The following is a 20,624-nucleotide window of genomic DNA, read 5'->3' as shown; positions in this document are numbered from 1 at the left end:
GGTTTCAGTTTCGAAAAAATAGGAACAAAAGTTTTTAAAGGTACACTTAACGGTCAGGAGTAGCCTCTGTCCTATCAGAAGTCACTCTCCCACTGCAAGAGGTGAAACTTTCAGAAATGAAAGAGCAAACTAGACTGTTTTTTTTAAAAGCCTTTATTTCCTTCACCATTATTGTTTTACAATACAAATATCACCTTGTGAATACACAAAAAAAAAAAACCCTACAGAAGAGAATTCTGCTGCACGTAAAATACAGAATGGATATATAGACTTCTTCATTCTTAAAAAACTAGTTTGTTCTGCACGTTGGCAAGGATAGGATAGAATACCTCCCCAAACCAGTGTCTGGCCAGAGTGAGACTTAGAGTTACATGCAGTTTCTGCACAAATATATTTTAAAGAAATACACACACCTCTCATTCTTTTTGTTGTTATTTGGCCAACCGCATGGTCAGGAGGAAGGGCATACTGATTTGCTACGTTCAAGTTTTCAAACTAGATCATTTGCAAACCCTTCCTAGAAAAAGGGAATGGATTCATGGCTGCTCTTACGGCCTCTTTAAAATCCAGCTACCAAAGAGACAATGAAAGAATTCAAGGAAGACCCATCTCTGTTACCTGGTCACAGCGGGCGAACAGGTACAGGCACAAGAATGTGTCCCTTCCCTAGTCTTCGAGTCATAGCAATTTCATCACCACAAGGAGACTTTGATTCATTTTAGTCATGTATAATTGAGTCATGTATACAGATCATCGTGGCTTTGTGGAATACTTTTATTTCAAATAAAAACATTGAAGATCGCCTACTGACCATACAATCAAGACAAGAAAGGCACTAGAAACATGGACAAATCTTCCTGCCAAGAAGCACTTTTAAGTATTCACTCTCCTCTCTCTGACATGTAAAAATCTTTAAATTTAGATTTCATAGTCATCTTGAAAAATAAAGTTAGGAAATACTTAGAAAATCACTTTACAACAGAATCTGTGGTTTGTTGGTGGTTTTTTTTTGCACTTTTTTTGACACCATCACTGCTGATTTTTACAAAATCAAAAGTTACCAAACCTTTCCGCGTCTACCTTTTTTAAATTTTTTCACTTGACTATCAGCACAACAGGTCGAAAGAGCTCTGAATGGAATTCCGTTCAGGTGCTTAGAAACCTTCATATAGACGTTTGCTAGAAAATGGCTTACAGCCCAATCTTTGGGGCAAAGAGATATGAAAAGTATGTTTTCCCAAGAAAATAATACGCTTTATTTCCAGGCAGGGCTGGAAAGACCAGAACTGAGGATATAAAAGCTTATGTTGATGCTGCCGCATCATATACAAAGGAGCATGGTCATGGGTTATGTAAATCCCCAAGCTATCAACAAGAAATGCATACAGTGCATGATAAGTTAAGTTCTCTTTATTGTTGTCCAACGCAGGTCCTTTGGAGAGAAAAAGAAAGATCACAGTGCTGACCAGGTAACTCACTAGGTTAAGTCAAGGTAACTGTTGAAAGATCAAAGGATTAGGGAGGCTAGATTTTATGGCGATTTCTCTCGTGGAGTCCTAAGTACTTTGGACAGCTCCTCATGTATCATTGACCAAACGACTGTATTTCACTTGTCTACTGAGGTGGACCACAGGCCAGGGGAAAGGCCAGTGATAAGATCGAGGTACAATTCCTTGGACATTCTTTTCAAAGTACTGGAAGGGCTTATACCACCACACTCTTGCCAGGAGGTTCATTTGGGAAGCTTCTTTTAGCACCTGAAATAACAAAGAAGGAGGTGGTCAGGTCTAGAAATGCAATTCACCCATCCCTTGCATGACCTGGTTTCACCCTGGCCTTACTCTTAGCTATAAGTCCCCATCCTGAGATCCACATGTGCAGAACCTATCTATGACAAACATAAGGAGGCAAAGGAAATTCCATTAATTCTTTCAGTGATTGGCCAGAAATATTACACCAGCCCTCTAGGCAACAGAGCTTCCCTGAAAGTTGAAGTTGGAGCTAGAAGCAATCAACCACCGAATACTCATTTATTAAGCACTGGCTGTCTACTCCAACCCTCTCATCTAATAAAAGAGGAAAAAGGGAACCTAGGAAGGGAAGAGCTCACCCAAGGTCACCCAGCTGATGCCAGAGCTGGAATAAAAAACTACGTCATCTACCTTTAAAGCCAACACTCTTTCCACTACGCCATTGGAGAAGACTGGGGTCCAGACAGGAGATGAGACTATGAGGGGGTCAGACAGCTAAGCTAGGTCTCGAATCCAGATCTCCCAAACCCAAGACCAGTGTCCTTTCTTCCACACCACTTGCCTCCCATTTCGTTGTGACTCTCTTTTAAGGGGGATGTCGTCTAGGCCTTAAGAACCCCAAGGGGCACTAAACCAGGAGCAGGGGTTGGGACAGGGGCGAATCACGACTTACTTGCTGATTAGCCATCGTGTGATACCACCAGAAAAGTCTGGTAGTGATGTAGTAGGCCACCACGACATCCACAGTGTAGTGTTCATGTGCCAGGAGGATACAGAAGACCCCGGAGAAGCTGAGAACCCAGCAGAACCAATGGTACCACCACAGTCGCCGAGGGGAATCTGGAACGAGCAGAAAGCCTCCACGGTCACACAGCCCAACACTGTCCCACCACAGCTAAGCCTCGTGCCAGCAGCAATCACGGAACCCAAACCCAGTAGGCCACAACCTTCCTCCTCCCCTGGCTTATCGATGCGTCAACTCAGAACAAAAAGAGATTATTGGTGGGATCTTAGGGCTGTAGATTTACAGCTGGAAGGGATCTCAGAGGCAGTGCCATCCAATGCAAAGACACCAAAGTCATTCATGCTTTTTAAAAACATGAATTAAAAAAAAAAACATAAAAATTAAAAAACATGAGTGACAAATAACATTTTTCCACGGACAACTAAGGAGTCTACAGATGCATTTTGGGGGCCCATCAGACTGGATGGGAAAAAATTACATCTTAATTTTACTGTCTCTAAAATTTAGCACATCCTTCAATTATGAAGGAAGGCAAGAAAATACTATTCTAAGGAGGGCTTTGTAGACTTCATCAGACTGTCAAAGGGGTCCACAGCACAAAACCCATTAAGACTCCAGATATGACGGATCAACTATTTAGTCAGCAGGGTGGTGCAGTGGACAGAGGGCTGGAATTGGATCAGGATGGCCTCAGTCCGAAAGCTGTCCCAGACACTCACTAACTGTGGTGACCACGGGCAAGCATTTAACTTCTCTGGCCCTCGATCCCTCCCCTGTAAAATGGGGATAACAACAGCACCAACCTCCCAGGGTTTCTGTGAGGACTTAAGGAGATAAGTTATGGAAATCGTTTCACGGTGCTAGGTACATGCCAGCTATCAGCATCACTGTCCCTGCTGCTGGTGCTAACATTAGAAAAGATCACTGGATTTGGGATGAGAAGACCTGCAAACCTCTGAATTCTGCCCTTGCAGAATTTCCCGTTCAACAGTTTCCTCTTCCACAAACTGAGGGCGTGGGGGTGGATCTGCCAGCCTCTGAGGTCCCTTCTAGCCCTGGCCCTACAATATTACAAAGTGTTTCACTGTCCCAGTACTTAGCAAAGTGCCTGGCACACATTAGGGGCTTAATAATTGTTTGCTGATTGAATGATTGACATTTCATAGATTTGGGGAAATTGGGGCTCGGAGAGAAGGGAGCACTGACCTTACTAGGGTTTGAACCCAGTCTCTTGGACCTAAAATCAAACCCCCTTTTCATTTTTCCCTGCTGCACATTCAGGCTACCCATTATAATCAGTCTTTAAATAGCTGTCTGGGTTTGATCAAACAAGGAGAATTGCTGCCGTGACTCCATTTAGGCCCGGCCACGGGCATTTAATTAATTTTCCTCATACCTCAATGGAAGTAACTGGATTGCCTTTCACTACACTGTGGAGCCAATGTTCCATACAGACATCACTGTCTGCTGCTCTGGGCACACGTGCTTATGCAGATGTCGACACATATCAAACAGCTCTGTCTGCTCTGGCATCAAAGGCTGTGGAGAGGGGTCCCCAGGGGTCCCCTTCCTCCCCCAAGTCTCCTTGTTTGTGCTGAGAACATCCTCATCCCTCAGGAAGCGAGGTTTGTGTCTCAGGCAGTGTCCCTGACTCTTCTTCCCCCTCTGCCCTTCAGCCAATGAACTGTCAGGCCAAGGTGATGCAGCCTCAACATCTCCTCCACCTTTCCTCTCCTCTCCCTCCACGCAGCAGCAGCTCCCATGCCGGCCACATCCTTCATGTGCAAAATGAAGGGGTCGGGCCCGATGACCTTCCTGGTCTCCTCCAGATCTAAATCGATGTTCCAGTAACCCCATGAAGCAGGAATGAATGAATGAATATTGTGTGCAAAGCACTACGTGAGCATCGCTACCGCCATGTTACAGAGGAGGAAATACCTAGGTTACTGCAACCGTCCCCAAAGCGGTCTCTTCACTGAGCTGCCTCCTCCCTCTTAAATCCATCCTCTAGAAGTGGATAAGTCCATATCCCTAAAGCTTTTATTGGATTACTTCACTTCCTGGCTCAAGAAGCTTCACGTCTCCCTGCTAGCTCTAGGATACAACAGGAGCTGCTCTATTTGGCACTGAAAAGCCTGGAACATACTTGTAGGCTCATCACCCATGAATTCCGCCATGTTCTCTCTGCTCCATGCCATCAGGCTGATTTGCTGTTCCTCATATATGAGAAGAGGTAGTGAGTACCCAAGGAGAGCAAGCAGCCCAGCTTACCACTGTCCCTTAGTACCTGGAAGGACCGACCCTCATCGTCCTCATCCTCCATTCACAATTAGGCTTTGCTGTCAGGAGTCATGCTGGATAAAGCGTAATTCAACTTGCAATGACGGCACATCTTAGGGTCATAGCCTGTCTGCCACATCTAAGACAAGTGTTGGGCTAATCTGAGAGTCTCAGTGTGGACAGAACTAGGTTCAACCCAGTGCAGCCCCCAGCAGCAAAGCCTAATCATGCATGGAAGACACTTAGGACCGCTCCTTCCAGGCACTACGGGCCCCTCTCTTCCTGTGTCTCTGGTCTTTTCTCTTTTCCAACCACAAAAGGAGCTGATGTTGGACTTGGTCTGCTTGCTCTCCACATCTCCCGTGGCAGCAGCCCCCAGGAATAATTAGTCTTGTTGTCAGCTTGCCCCATCTATTCCTCAATTCCACGCCACGCATGAGAGAGGATGGCGCCCGGAGAGATAAAGCCTGCCATGGGGAAGTGAGCACTGGATAGCCATTATCCAACCCGGACACTAGTCTCAGACTTTCCCTAACCTCTCGGGTATTCTCCCAGGCACACACTGTGGGTCAAGTCAGCTCAAAAAGGACCCAAATGGACAGAAGAGTAGCTTTGGACTTACACTCTTTGATAAATAAGTAAGTCAGGGTTAACATGACTGTATGGCCACTGTACAGATAGTCTCCACACATTTTATGGGCGCCTGTGATAGACAGGCCACCCCCAGCTATCATCTTCATGATCCTCCGCAGATGAGCTTCCCAGTCTCCGAAAAGCTGCCAGGAAAGAGAAACAAGGGGCGTCAGTTCATGTTAATCCATTTACATTCCTTTTCTTCCACTCAAAAAACACAAAACAGTTACTAGAGGGAAAACACAGGGCACTATATTGACTTCACTATAAGGCAATCAATTAATAAGCATTTATTAAGGGCCGACCGTGTGCCAGGCCTTGGGGGTACAAGGACAAGAATGGGACGGTCCCTTCTCTCACAGGGAGGAGAAAACAAGCACACAAATCAGTATGTACAAGGAGAACATGCAAGATAATGAAGTAATTTTGGGAAGGAGGGCACTACGAATTGGTGGGAGAAGGGGGCAGCTGAGCTGAGTCTGGAAGGGACCCAGAGATTCTGAGACTCTACCCCTTCATCCCCAAACCCAGTTTTCTGCCCCGCACACATGTATCTGCTCACATCTCCATGCTCAGAAATCCTGGGTGGCTCTCTACTGCCTACTGAATAAATAATGTCTTGAAATTCAGATCTCCAGACTTTTCAATGCTCCTCAACCCAAAGTATTCTGGACCACCCTCAGGATGGCCCTTCATTCCCTGGGTTTGTATTCCTAGCACTAGCAGAGTATAGGCACTTAAGGAATACTTGTTGATGATCCACGGTGAAGGGTCTTGAGTTCCCACCGAAGGACGCCTGGCAAAGGAGCCGCATACAAAATTACCTTGTATCTATCTGAGGGACATTCAGGCTAGAGAAGAGAAAACTAAACGGCAGCTGTCTTCAAGAATCTGAAAGGTTGTCATGTAGAAGAGGAATCAGACTTATTCTTTTAAGCCCCAGAGGGCCAGATCAGGCGCAGTGGGCAATGTTGCAAAGAGGCTCATTCAGCCTCGATGTCAGGAGAAATTGTCTAAGAACCGAGAGCTCTTGTGGGCTTCCACTGGACAACCTTGAGCAAAGGCTGAACGTCTGTCAGGGACGCCATGCCAAGGAACCTTGTTCGGCTATGGGCTAGCCCCTAAACTGTGAGCTTCTATACTACCTTCCCAACCTTACCTTATTACTTTTCCTCGCGCTATACACTATGCTCCAGCCAGTGTGATCAATAAACACTCTAGGTCAGGGCTGGGGAACCTGCTCTAGGTTTTACTGCCTCAGTCTCTTTGCTCACACTGTTCCGCTACCACCTTCGTGCCTTTGTGTAGCCCCTGCCCCAGGTTTGGAACGATCTCCCTTCCCACTCACACCTCCGGCTCCCTTCTTGGCTCAGTTTAGGAGTCACCTGCTCTGTGAAGCCCTTCCTGACCCATTTACCCCCCTCATTTTAGTGGCACCCCCAAAATCGTCTTTGTACCCCAGCGCCTGACATACAGCAGGTACATAATAGATGCTCACCGCATTGAACTATACCTAGAATGCCCTCCCTCAGCCTTCTCCCTTGTTAATACCTAGGCATTATACTGTCGGGCTCAGTTGCTGTGTTGGTCGGTTTTGCCGAACTGCTTTTTCCGTCCCTCTTTCTTTGTGATTCTTTGTTACGAGGGAGGGCTTGATGGGTAAGAAAAGCGGGAGGGGAGAGATAGACTGGGAAATAAAAGTCACATAGAGGCAAAGAGGTCAGTAAAATGAAAAAATATTCTAAAAGAAACAAACGTGGGGAGGTAATTCTACGCATCCCTCAGGGTCACACCGCAGGACTGATGAAGCCAGAGCCGGAGGGGTCAGAGGCCACCTCACCCAATGCCCTCATTGCACCGATGCAATCCTGCTACACCGGCCTCCCAGCATTCCTCACACACAGCGCACTATCTCCCATCTCCACACTGGCTGTCTCTCATGCCTAGAACGCTCACCCCACTCCCCTCCACAGCTCCCTTTAAGACTCAAGTCAATCTTCATCTTTTGCAGAAGTTCCCCTGCCATCCCATCCCCCCCATACCCTCCCCTGCTGGTCCATTCCCTCCACAGGATCAGGGACTGTCTTACTTCAACTCTGTACCCATTCTCAGTGTCCAGAGCAGCACTCTGCACACAGTAGGTGCTTACTGGATACCGGCCAAATGGAATCATTTTCTTCTTACAGGCAGCCACCATCAATGGCTTTCTATCCTCTGAAAGCAGGACAGAACTAGCCTTTCCAATGTTGCATAAGCTCCTTAAGCACTTTATTGAACACCTTCCAATCAATGTTTACCCATCTGGGTCACCGAAAAGGTCAAGACTCTGAGCTGGAAGGGATGGTAGAGGTCACAGCCTCATCTTCTACCCCCTCATTTGACAGGTGAGGAAACCAGGGTCCAGAGAGGAAACTGACTGACCCAAAGTCACCAAGGTTCTGGATTCAAATTCTGTCTCTGATGCTTTCTTTAATCTCCTGAGATTAATTGTAAAATGAGAGGTTTGGACTAGAATCCTCTGGGACCCCTTCCAGATCCTTTTCTTATGACCTCTCCGGGCCTCAGTTTCTTTATCTGTAAAATTAGGGGGTGGGACTAAGGCAAAGGTCCTTTCCAGTTCTTGACTGACGCTTCAATCTGACAGTCTCTTCACAGTCAACCAGCACTTATTAAGTACTTACTGTATGCTGGACGGTGTGAGAAGCAAAGGGGACACAAAAACAAAAACCCAAATCTGAAAGTTCTCGCCCTGAAGGAGCTACATTGTAACGTGGAGGTCAGTGAGTCCTTGAAAGGCACGGACAAAACAGGCACAAAAAGAACTCAAGGTTGTCTGAAGACATCAGGAAGAAGGCAGTACTCCAGGTGCAGAGAAAAGGATGTAAGGCACCTCGGGCACGGGGCACAGAGCAAAGACACAGCGACCGGAGGAAGGTTGAACGTGCCACTAGGTGGCGCCATGGTGCCACACTGGCCCTGGAGTCAGGAACCCAAGGACAAATCCGGCCTCAGACACTCACTGAGTGACCCCTGGGCAAGTTACTGCTATAACAACAACAACAACAATAATAATAGCAACACTACTACCTCTGTTTGCCTCAGCTTCCTCATCTGTAAAGTGGGGATAACAACAGCACCAACTGTGCAACCCCGGGTTGCTGTGAGCATCCCATGGGTAAAGCACAGCAACATAAATGTTAGCAGTTATCAGCCAATGTTATTATTTGCAGAACGTCAAGGAGGAGTTTTTAAAAATACGTAAGAGTGGCGCTGGACAGAAACTCTTTAAAAAGCAAACCTCGCTGGGGCTATTCAAAAATAAAGCACCAGCGAGGAGGCCGGTGCTGCTGGAACACCAAGGGCGGTGAGGCGAGAGCCAAGTACAGGGATCCTGGGGGAAAGGAAGGTCCAGGCTGGGACGACCTTTAAATGCAAAAGAGAGGACTGTGTGGTTGCGACCCTAGAGGTCATGGGAGCCACAGAAGGCGGAGATGGGAGGGAGGCACAACGGCAGCAGGGCATGATCAGATCTGCTCTTTAGGAACAGCTCTGGTTACTGTGTATAGAGGACAAGGGGGAGTGGGGACAGGCTGGAGGCAGCAAGACCAGTTAGGAGGCTAACTGCGGTAATCAAGCCATCCTTCTTAAAGGAGGCAGGACTCAAGGCCATTTTCCATGCAGGAAGGACCTAGGGGCTTGGGGAAATCTCTCTTTGTACCTACTGTCACAGCTACCGGGGGAAAAAATGGGATTTTCTTTCTTTTCTGTTGATATAATGGTATCTATAAAACCCAGATGTCCCCGTCACAAGTGAGGGATCATTAGTTAAACAGGCTAACATCTCACTCCCCAGAGCAGGGTATGGCAAGCTCACCAGTGCTCTGGGAAGGAGCAAAACTAATCCTGTTACGTGTGCATGGCCTGCAGCTTGCTTCAAATGGTGGACAGTTCCAGCACTTAGCTAGAAGCAATGCTTGGCAGCAAGCCTCACTTATTTCACTATTCTGGGCACTGTCAAAATGTGGGGGACGGCTGAACAAACATGGATGTGACAGAACAGTGCTGCGTTCTACGAATGATTAATAAAAATGACGAATCCAGAGAAACGTGGGAAGATTCCTAAAAACTGATGCAGAACCAGGAAACCTACATCCATAAAAGACAGCAACCATGGAAATGGACAGAACAGGAAAAAACAAAAACAAAACCCCTGAACATTACGTGGTTACACTGACCAAGTCTGGCCCCGGAGAACATCTGGATGAACGCCCCTTCCTTCCTTTGCAGAGGTAGGTGACTGTGGGTTTGGAACGCCAAGTGCACGGCCAGACTGCATGGATGACTTGGTTTGTTGGCTAAAAAAATTGTTTTTCATTTTTCCTCTCCTTTCATTCATTCTAACAGGGCGTGGCTTTCTGGGTCAGGGAAAGGAAGGAATATATTCAGAAATAAAGGGAATGTAAAAGTAAAATCTATCAGTAAAAATTTGACGCTCTCCCTGAGTCCTAACAGAGCCCCAGGGGGGATAACATATAGAATGTAAGCTCCCTGAGGGCAAGGATTGTATAATTTTTTGTCTTTGTATCTCTAGCACCCAGCACAGTGAATGGCACATAGTAGGTGCTTAATCCAAATGCTTACTGATGGAATGGTATAGACAAGAATTATTTTTTTAATGACCCAAAAGAGTCTTTACCTTTAATGGGCTCTGCTTGCATTCCTTCCAATAACCAATCAACAGCTCAGGCTTCATCACCCAAAGAAGCCCCAAAAGTCAGAGCAGGAAGACCTGAGTTCAAATCCGGCATCAGACCAAATACTTCCCACTTACTAGCTGTGTAACCTTGGGCAAGTCACTTAACCCCAATTGTGCAAAAAAAAAAAAAAGTTAAAAAAAGTCAGAGTAGGATGACAAACACTGAGCTAGAGCTGGCTGATCAGCAAACATGTAATAAGCACCTACTGCGTGCCAGGCACCACGCCAGCCACAGCGGAGATACAGGGACAAAGAGTGAAGCACTCCCTAGTCTTCCCGAGGAGCTCACCGTCTCACGGAGCAAGCACGCATGTTCAAGCAGAAACAGCAGAAGGATAAAATGAAGGAATACGAGTACATACAGGGGATCTTTAGAGGTCTCGCTCCTGCTCAGACTCCCAAGAATCGAGAGGACATTTGAGAGGCCTGGCCAAGCCATACTCATGAACAGCAGCGCCACAAAAGAATGCCGAATTTGGACCCCCAGGACCCACCTCGCTAGCCTATGGCTGGGCTCACAGCAGGCACTTAATACTTGATCAATCAGACTGAATGTGCCTGCTCCAGCTCTTACACCCTCCAGTTCCCTTCAAAGCTCAACTCATGCATTCTCTTCTATATGAGGTTTTTCCTGACACCCTCATAGCTATTCCCTCACCCCCAAATGATTTGTTACGTTTGGAATAGAAGTCCAGGTTGTCTCTCCTGGCTAGAATGTAAGCTCCTTGAGGGCAAGGACTGTCTTTGTATCCCTACCCCTTAACACAGTGCTTGGCACACATTAAGTGCTAAATGAATGTCTGCCTAACTTACATTACCTTTACGTGTGTATATGTGTGTGTGTGTGTGTGTGTGTGCATGCACGCGCGCGCGTATATGTGTACCATCCCTACTGGACTTTTTTGGAAGCAAAGGTCCTGGATGCACCGCCCTTGGTGCCTAGCACTGCCCTTACAGAGCAGGCATTTAACAAGTGTTGAAAGAATGTCTGCCTGGTTAATTTTACTCTTCTGGAAGGAGGAGGTGGCTTGTGAAAAGGCGGCTGGCGCGTGGTATCCTACCCTAATCTTGGGCCATATTTGTCAAGGTGAAATGACTCTTGTGACAATTGCTGGGAAGATTGCAGCTATGACAAAGGATGCCTCACAACTTCTGTATGTAAATGGCAGCCCCCTAAAACAAAGAGAAAAGTCCATTTTCAGGAAGAGGGTTGACGTTTTCTTTCAATTCCCTGAGAGGACAGGCCAAGAGATTGTCAGCCACTTCACTTGCAACGTCGAAAGACATGCCCTCCAAATTCCTACTTCCTCCTGCAAAGGGAAGGGGACCAAGAGCTAAAGTCAGAGTGACCCCCCAAGCAAAATACTGAGTCAGCTGTGGGGCCGAGGAGGAACCTCCCACTAGAGGCTTTGGCCCAGGCCTGAACTCCACTCCAGCCCATCACTGACCCAGTGATCACTCCCTCATTCAGGCTGAGGACTGTCAAGGGTCTTTGCTCTCTGGCTTTCTTCTGCTTCTGCCTCTGCTAACGTCTTCCAGCTGTCCCCCGCTCTTCAGCACCCCAGGCACAAGAAGGCAGAGATCAGAAACTAAGGTCCAACATTACCACAACTGGACAGTTTTGGTCAAAAATCTGGCTTCTGAGGCCTCAAAAACTAAAAGCAAAAGCAAGGTTTCCGGATTAAAGATGGAGCTCGCTTACCCATGTTCTCCACATCCCCAATCGGAACAGGTTCCAGACTTGGTTCCGTGGTAAAATTCCTCAGACAGACCAAGGTACTTGACAAAGTTGGTGACGGCTCATTAAAACCTGCAGGGACAGCCAGAAGCCACTGGGGTCATGAGGCAAAGCCATCACCAGGACAGCACTGTCCCAGGGACCCTGGACAGCAACTGCCCCCAATGGAAGCAAAGCCTCTTGACAAAGCTAACAGCATCAGAGCTTGAAGGGATGTTAGAAGAATGAACACAGAACACAGAATGAAGGAACATGGGAATACAGAGTGTGGGAACCAGAAGGGAACTTAACACACCGAACGTAAGAGCTGACAGAGAACCCTTCACATTGCACATACACTGGATGTCATCTGCTCCAACTTCCTCACTCCCCCCACCACCACCACCACCCCGAGGCAATAGGGGTTAAGTGACTTGCCCAGGGTCACACAGCTAGTGAGTATCATGTGTCTGAGGCCACATTTGAACTCAGGTCCTCCTGACTCCAAGGCTGGAGCTCTACCCACTGCACCACCTAGCTGCCCCCACTTCCTCACTTTTCATCAGCAAACTGAGGCCTAGACTGGCAATGTGACTTAGTCAAGGTCCCCAAGAAAGGTCTCCAACACCTGGCTCACTTTCCTCTACACTCTGGCCAGGGACGGGGCTGTCAGACTCTGAGAAAGGAGCTGCGCTGCGCTAACTGAATCAAGCCTCTCAGACCAGCCGGGAGTAAAATCCTGTTCAGGACTGCAGCTGAGAAACGTGGCCCACCCCACCACAGTCTCCTCCAGCACACACAGCCCGAGTTACGCAAGCCAAGAATGCCCAAATGCGGCTACTCCTTGGATTTCAAAACCAACTGTTCTGTGACTCATTCTAAGAACAGACAATGAGTTTCTTCAGAATCAATGAGAAAGATCAAAATGTCCTTTGGTGACCCCCTGAAATAGTACCGAGGATGGAGGGAGCATCTTCGGTGACTGGGGAAGAATGACTCAGATGCTCCAATGCATGCCTGGTAAGCCTGCTCCCAGCCAGACTGGACATGTTTCCATCATTTCTGCTGCCCAGGCAGGCACCATCCGCACCCACTGATAGTTCTATGAGGTTTGTCCCAGCCCATCCCCCCAGCATTCCAGGCAGGCTGAGCTGTCTGTTACCCAGGTACAACTCCACCCAAAGAAGAATCCCAGAGGACAATGATAAGCTATCTGAACTCATTCCTCAATGTTCAGCAAACACCTACCCCCTCATACCCACCCCCTCTTCTGAATCCCGAGTCTCCATTGCTCCAACCCTATTTGCTATCCTTCACTGACCCATCCCTTATTCCCACCCATCCCCCAAATTCACTCCAAAGCCACCCCCCTCTTGCACTGTGATCTCTGGAATGCCTGCTTCATAGGCAACCAACTAGATTTCCTCCTAAACCTTTTCAATTTTCGCTCCCCTCTATTTTCTTGCACTCCCTGAAACCCGGCTGCACTTCCGCTCACACTGCCCGACCCCTGGCTGACTCCTGGCTTGGGGTGGGGAGTTGGATTGCTCCGTGCTCCCCATTGCTGCTCCAGGCTCTCCCTCAACCACCGTCGCTGAGTAACCTCTCCTCTGAGGTTCATGCAGTCCACATTTGCACGCAACCACGATTCCTAGGACTCTCTCCGTCCTTCCTCAATGAGCTCAGTGCCTGCCTCCATCCTTCTCTTCTCTCCAACACCTGATATGCCTATTTCCCATATTCCTCCATCCCCCCCCCCAGCTACACACAGCCATGGTCACACACTCCCATGATCTTGCCATCACCAATACATATTCCACCTCCATGTTCATGAACTGAAACTGTCCTTTACCTGACCACAACCTGTCGTCATTCTACTTCTCCCTCCATCTTACAACCCCAAACCATTTTCCTTGTCTTCACTGCGACCTCCAATCCCTCCACTCCTTAGTTCTTTCCCAGGCTATCACCCCACACAGTGGCCACACACTGGCTCCTCTGCATCATGACCCTTTGGTGAACCAGTCCAGCTCTACAATGTCCTCTTGAGCTTCCTGATCCTTTATCCTACCAAAGACCTTGCCCTGCCAAACCCAGCCTTGGATCGCCCCCACCATCTGCTGCCTGAGCTCCTACCCACATGCTACTGAGCAAAGCTGCCAAAAGCCCCACAAAATTGTGTTCCATGGGCCCCTGAGAGTTTATGTTACATAACCTTGACTACGCTCTTAAGAAAATCCTTCTGTACTTCTGGAATCAGCTCACTATCCCACGCCTTCCAATGGCTTTTCCAAATCTCTTCATCCCTCCTCAAGCCTCCCACAGCTTCCCCTCCCCCACAGCTGAGAACTGCCCCATATTTCACTGAAAAGAGAAGAGACCGTGAAGGGAAGGGCTTCCTGGTCTCTCCTCAAATCACATCACCAAGGTGCCTTCATCCAAAAGCTCCACCTTCACCCCTTCACATGAAGAGCTAAGTGGCCTTTCTCTCCACAGCATAAATTAACCCATTCCACCTCATCTTCTTCAAGAGACTGCTCCTCTCACATCCCTATTCTCTCATTAACCTCCAACCTCTCCCTGTCCACCAGCTGCTTCCCTACTGCCTGCAAACATACCATACCTCTGCCATCCTCCAAAAACCCGCTGTCTCGCCATCTCTCTCCTCCATCTGTGGCTAACGACCTTGAGACGGCCATCTACAATGGGTCCCTCCTCTCACTCTTTTCCTAATTCTCCTCAGTCTGGCATCTGCCCTCATCATTCCACCAAAACCGCTCTCTCCAAAGTGAGCATTTAACTGACAAATCCAGTGGTCTTTGTATACTGCTGCTCACCCTCTTCTCTAAAGCCTGAGCCCAAGAGGCCTGGGAGGAGCCAGGCTCCAGCCCAGTGCCCTCAGCATCATCCCGGGAAGCCTCGGGACCAAGCACTTCTGTAGGGGCTGCAGCCACAGCCACTGAAGACCCACAGAAGAGTGGTCTTGGCACCGGAGTCCTTGGCAGCAGAAAGGGACATCACTGGGAATGGCATGGAAGAAGCCCGACCATGTGTTTTCCCGTGGCACCCCAGGGACCTTCCTCGTGCCTGTATCAGAACAGTGGCTCCTTCCCCCTATAGTTGCCTTTCTATGTATGCTCAGCACTTAGTGCTTAATAAAAGTGTTTAATAAAAGCTAGCTGACTGACTATTCAAAGTGACGCTGTACAACACCCCAGGCACGAGGCTGTGGAAAAAGCCGGCAAGAACACAGCTCCCAAAGCTCGGGGTCTACCTGAGGAGACGAGGCCCAGGCACGAGCGACCTGAACCAAAAGGAGAGTGGGCAAGGGCATGATGGGAGAGCCCCCAAGTGCCCCAGGAGGTCAGAGGCGGCAAAAGCCACTGCCTGCTGGAGAGTGGGAAGAGCAAAGGATTCAGAGTACAAGGACCCGAGTTCAAATCCTACCTCAGACACTTGCTAGCTGTCAAACCCTGGGGAAGTCACTTAACCCTCTCTGGGCCTGTTCCAAACTCTCTAAAATGACCTCTAAGAACCCTTCCAGCTCTGAATCAAAGACTTTAAAAGTCAGAGTGAGGATGAGAAAAGAGAGAGAAAACCAAGTGTCTGAAGAAAACCACAGTAGGGAGACAACACTTGGGAAAGGTCTTTGGAGGGGGTGGCACTGGGGCCTCACAGGCAGACACGGAAACTCTCTTCATTCACAGCCCCACTCCGAGGATGTGGGGGGGCAGGCACACTGGCACTTACCCATCCCCTGGCAGACTTTTAGCTGTCACTGGGTAGATCATAAGGTCCTCCAGGCTGGAGGCAGAGGTTCCCTGAGAGATCATCACTGTGAAGTCCGGAAGGATTAAGTGACTTCCTCGGAATCAGCAAGCCAAGCGGCAGAGCTGAGAGGCAAACTCAGACCCTAGCTCTGAAACCGTTATTCTTTCACAACAACACACTAAAGATGGAGGGGCCGGACCCATGATTTCATCGGGGCAGGGAACTCCTAGTGAGGAACTACCCTTCACACATGCAGATCACTATCACTTGACAACTTTGGGAGCTAGGGCTCTTAATCTGGGGTCTGCAGATGCCCAAGGGGACCATGGGCTGATTTCAGGGAATCCATATAAATTTAGAAGAGGGAAAAAAAAACACATCCTTATTTTCAGTCCCCTTTGGTTTCCTTTATAATCCTGTGAATTTTATTTTACGCATGTTAAATGCACTGTTCTGTGAAAGGGCCCCTAGGTTTCACCAGATGCCACCAAAGGGATCCGTGACATAAACATGATTAAGAATCTCTCACTTAGGGTCCTGGAGTCAGGAGGACCCGAGTTCAAATCTAGCCTCAGGCACATGATACTAGCTGTGTGATCCTGGGCAAATCACATAATCCCAATTGCTTTGAGGAAAAAAAAAAAAAAAGAACCTCTCTCTTAGAGGGCCCTAGAGGTTAAGTGACTGAGGCTAGACCTCCTAGTCTTCCCCACTCAGGGGTCCATTCTTGGTCACTGAGCAGGCACTACCCCTCCTGTTTACATACGCGCATACACGCTCGCACTCCCATCGTGCACACACAAATGCACACAGAGTTCTAGAATTGGCACTCTGAGTTTCTTCAAAGTCCCCCTGTGCATACCGTCCAGTCCTAGTCATCCTTCCCAGCTGCCTTGCTGATAACCACTCAGCATTTATGAATGCATCTGGTTCTTCAAACTACGTGCTCATACTGGGGTGTGAGACTCTCCTAATCGGCTTCCTCTAGGAAAACAGAAGGAAAAAACCCATCACTTCTCTGCTTTCTCCTTTAAGTCAAAAAGTCCCAACCACGCCAGACCCTGGTGGAAATACTGGGCCACCATGGGAGACAGAGAAGTAAGAGTGAGCAGAAGGGGAGAAGAGAGATCTCCTGAGAAAGGAGACTGAGAAGCGGCATTGACAACTTTCACCCCAGAAGCAGGGAAAATCTCAGGCTGACAACTGTGTCACCAGCAAGTTATTAAAGTACTGTGCCAAGATGGCAGCTCATGGCTTGGCTGTCTAAAGCTCTCTCCACTCAAGTCCTCCTCCACATAGCTCCAAATTAATGTCAGCAAAGCACACTCGGGAAGGTTCTTTCAAGTATAAAAGAACCAAGTATGGGATCACTCCTGGGCTCTGCTGTCCGAGGGTCAGCCTAATGAGCTCTGAAGAAGACGCCAACCACCAGGTGGGCCACAAGGTCAACAGGGATCGAGTCCAGCATAATGGGGCAGCTAATGGGCCCTTAGGCTGCAGAAAGAGAGACCGAGCATCGACCATGAGAGAGGGGGTGAATCCCACTGACCTCTGCACTAGGCACTCCCCTTGAGGAAGGTCAGTCATAAGCTGGAGACCACCCAAATATGGGCAAAGGGCCTGGAGTACATGCCAGATGAAGATGTCCAAAGAACTGGGGATGGTTACCTTGTTGCACTTGTAAGGAAGAGCGTCCTAATGAGAATTATTCAAGAGGAGAACAGCTCCTCTGCCAAGCAGCAGGACCTCCTTCCCGAGGCTCTTTCCACAAAGAGGGAATTGTTTTTTTCAAGTACTGTTTGGCCTTCAGAGCCACTCTGGGTCTCAGCGACTCTATGATGCATTTTCCAGACACAATGGTACCTGGAGAAGGGATCTGCTCTGGGCTGGGGTGGAGGAAGGGAAGGGGGGGGTTGGACTTCCTTCCTTTTGGGAAGAGAAAGGACTCCCAGTGATGGAATCCATAGGTCCTTGGACTCTGAGAACCAGAAGGAGGCACTTAGTAAGTGCCTTTCTATTGATCCAGATTTGGACCAATTATTCCCCTGCTTTGGCTAAGAGGGAGTTAATCACAATAGCTGAGAATCAGACAGGGCTGGAAGGCACACAAATTATCTCATCGAGCCTCATCACAAACCTAGGCGGTAGGTGCTAATATTATTAACCCCACTTTACAGACGTTTGAGTAACTTTCCCAGGATCACAAAGGGCCACTACGTGGTGCCACAAATCTGGCCTCAGACACTTCCTAGCTGTGTGACCAGGACGAGTCACTTAACTCTATTCCCCTCAGTTTCTTCACATATAAAACAAGCTGGGAAAGGAAATGGCCATCCACCCCAGCATCTTTGCCAAGAAAACCCCAAATGAGGTCATGCAGAGTTGCACAAGACTGAAATGACTCAAAAACGACAACAAACAGGACCACACAGACAGGAGTCCGAGGTCTTCCAGATTCCAAATCTGGAGCTCCACCCCCTTGGCCATGTTTTCAACCTATGGCTGATCAATCAGTGAGCATTTATTAAGCACCTACTATGAGCTGAGTACTGTGCTAGGCGCTAAGATCACAAAAACAAAGAAAAAAATCACTTCTTTTAGCTTACCATCAGACATCATGAAGGGGCACAGACATTTTTAGGACAGCTTTCCCCCCCCAAATGGGACCTGTGATTTCACTGGTAAAAAGGGATTTCTGGTACCAAAGCACCCTGGGATCTTTTCTCTGTAACTTCTGGTCACTTCCGGCCGACAACCCAGCAACTTGCCCAGGGTCTAGGCATCAGAGACAGGGCTTGAACCCAGGCCTCCCAGACCCCAAGTCTAGGTCTCCAAACACCCACATTCCAGGCTGCCTCTTTTTCAAACATTCTGCCTTTTCAACAGGATGTCCTCTCTGCTGCCACTGCCCTGAACAGCCCCTGTCCAACTGTTGTTGGCTGGCCTTCCACCTAAGCCCCACCAAATTACAGGGACCTCTGCCCCGGGGATTCCTTCTCACAGGGGATGGAAACTCTGGGTCACTCTGAAATTCAAGAGAAACAGGGCCTGGAAACATGAGCCCCAACAGATGGCCACATCAGCTGGCTAGGTTTTCCTGATGCGACTAATCTCTCGTTCTCTGTCAAGGTTTTGGACTCTACGGTAACCATAGGAACTGAAATACACTGAACAACACATCCCACTTTGAGGCTTAGTCATTGCGGGATGAGCTCATCTTTCCAAAGCCACATGCCCGGGGATTTTTCTTCCAGAGAATTAAAAAACCAGAGCAACACCGAACGGGCTCCTGTTTCTTCTCTCTGTAGAAGAGGGCCTAGACGTTGAGATCAGCTCTCCCTCAGGATGGCCAAGGGGATGCCTCATACCTAAAAGCTCAAGGGCCAGGGCCAGGGCAGCACCAATGTTTCCCACATAACGAAAGGACAGCAAGTCACTCCGGGGGCTGGACACGTTCCTGCGCTCCTAGGACATTACGCCAAGGCACACTGGCGCTAACCAAGGTGCGAGAGATGGCGGGGGTCTCATGCCAAGCTCAGGGATCTCTGGGAGGGATGACACACACTTTCCCAGACCCTTTCCAACATTTCAGCTTGAGGCCAAGCACCAGAAATTTGACAGGAAGCCCGATTTCCTCACCAACCAAATCATTTTTTTTTAAATAACCCTATTATTTCTGCAAGCAGCAACATATGCTAGGTGAGTCGTGCACAGCCATCAAAGAACAATGAGTCCAATAGTCCTAATTACACAGCACACACTTGACAGGACATTGTCCTTCTCTGGAGGATGAGCGCTTGGCGCGTCAAAAGAAGGGGAGGTTTGAAGCCTGGTCATTGAGAAGTTCGCTTCACTAACCCCACAATGTGATGCAGCAGACAGATCCCCCTGCCACATACACATACACACACACACACACACACACACACACACACACACACACACACACCCAGGAAGATCAGTCCTCTTTGAACTAAAAGCTCTTATTATTTATAGCCATGGGAGACCAAAGAGTCATGGAATAAGAAAGAATAATACACAATAAGAGCTATGATCTTTTTTTCTTTTTTTTTTAATAACTATGATTTACATATTGCCAGCTATGTGCCAGGCTCTGCACACTGTTCTTTACAAAGATTCTCACCCGTGATCCCCACGGCAACCCTGGGAGATACGTGCTATTATTATCCCCATTTTACAGTTGAGGAAACTGAGGCAAACAGCCATTATTGACCTCAGGATCACACGTCTAGTAAGTGTCTGAGGCCACATTTGAACTCGGGTCTTCCCGACTCCAGGACCAGTGCTCAATCTGTTGGGCCACCCAGCTGCCTCAGATCTGGAAGGGACCAAAAAAGGATAGACTGAGAGCTGGAAAGGGCCTCAGAAATAATCTAACTAAACCCCTCACTCTACAGAGGGGGAAACTGAGGCTTAGAGAGAAAATGACTTGCCCTGAGTCTTCTAGCTCCCAAGACAGTATTCTTCCCGCTGCCCCACATTGCCTGGAGGACAGTAAACACTTAATAAATGCTCATTCATTCACTCCTTCATTCACCAAGCAAATTAAGAAACAGAAGGGGCCTTTTAGGTCCTCCAGTCCAGTGCTCTGCCACTATTTTACAGATGAGGTCACTAAGTGGAGCAGTGGATAGAGCTCTGTGTGGAGTCAGGAAGATGCGAGTTCAAATTCAGCCTCAGATACTTGCTAGCTGGGCGACCCTAAGCAATCACTTAACCTCTGTGTGTCAGTTTTCCTAGGATAATAATGGCACCTACCTCACGGGATTGTTGCAAAACTTGAACAAGATCCTATTTGTAAAGCCCTCTGCAAACTCTGCATTATAGGAACGCTGTTATTATCGTCGTTATTGTTGTCCAAGGTCACACAGGTGGTAAGCACAGAGTTAGGAAGAACCGATATCCTTGGACTCCAGACTGAACAGTCTCCACCACCCCACAGCCTCATCA

General features: G+C 48.2%; 1 protein-coding gene across 1 annotated transcript in view; it reads right to left on the bottom strand.

Annotated features, from left to right (window-relative positions):
- Positions 1-756: 756 nt before the first annotated feature.
- The window catches only part of SGMS1 (sphingomyelin synthase 1), a 29,237-nt gene continuing 9,369 nt past the window's right edge, over positions 757-20,624 (bottom strand). Inside the window, exons 3-5 of the mRNA XM_020974949.2 lie at positions 5,399-5,552; positions 2,425-2,591; positions 757-1,757 (exon numbers count right to left, since the gene is read on the bottom strand). Of these exons, the coding sequence (XP_020830608.1) occupies positions 1,578-1,757; positions 2,425-2,591; positions 5,399-5,552 (501 nt within the window). The 3' untranslated portion in view covers positions 757-1,577. The remainder of the gene's footprint in view (positions 1,758-2,424; positions 2,592-5,398; positions 5,553-20,624) is intronic.

The sequence above is a fragment of the Phascolarctos cinereus genome, unplaced genomic scaffold (assembly GCF_003287225.1).
Source record: "Phascolarctos cinereus isolate Bilbo 61053 unplaced genomic scaffold, phaCin_HiC Scaffold_3;HRSCAF=262, whole genome shotgun sequence".
Classification (NCBI taxonomy): domain Eukaryota; kingdom Metazoa; phylum Chordata; class Mammalia; order Diprotodontia; family Phascolarctidae; genus Phascolarctos; species Phascolarctos cinereus.
This window is presented reverse-complemented; position numbering and strand designations above follow the sequence as displayed.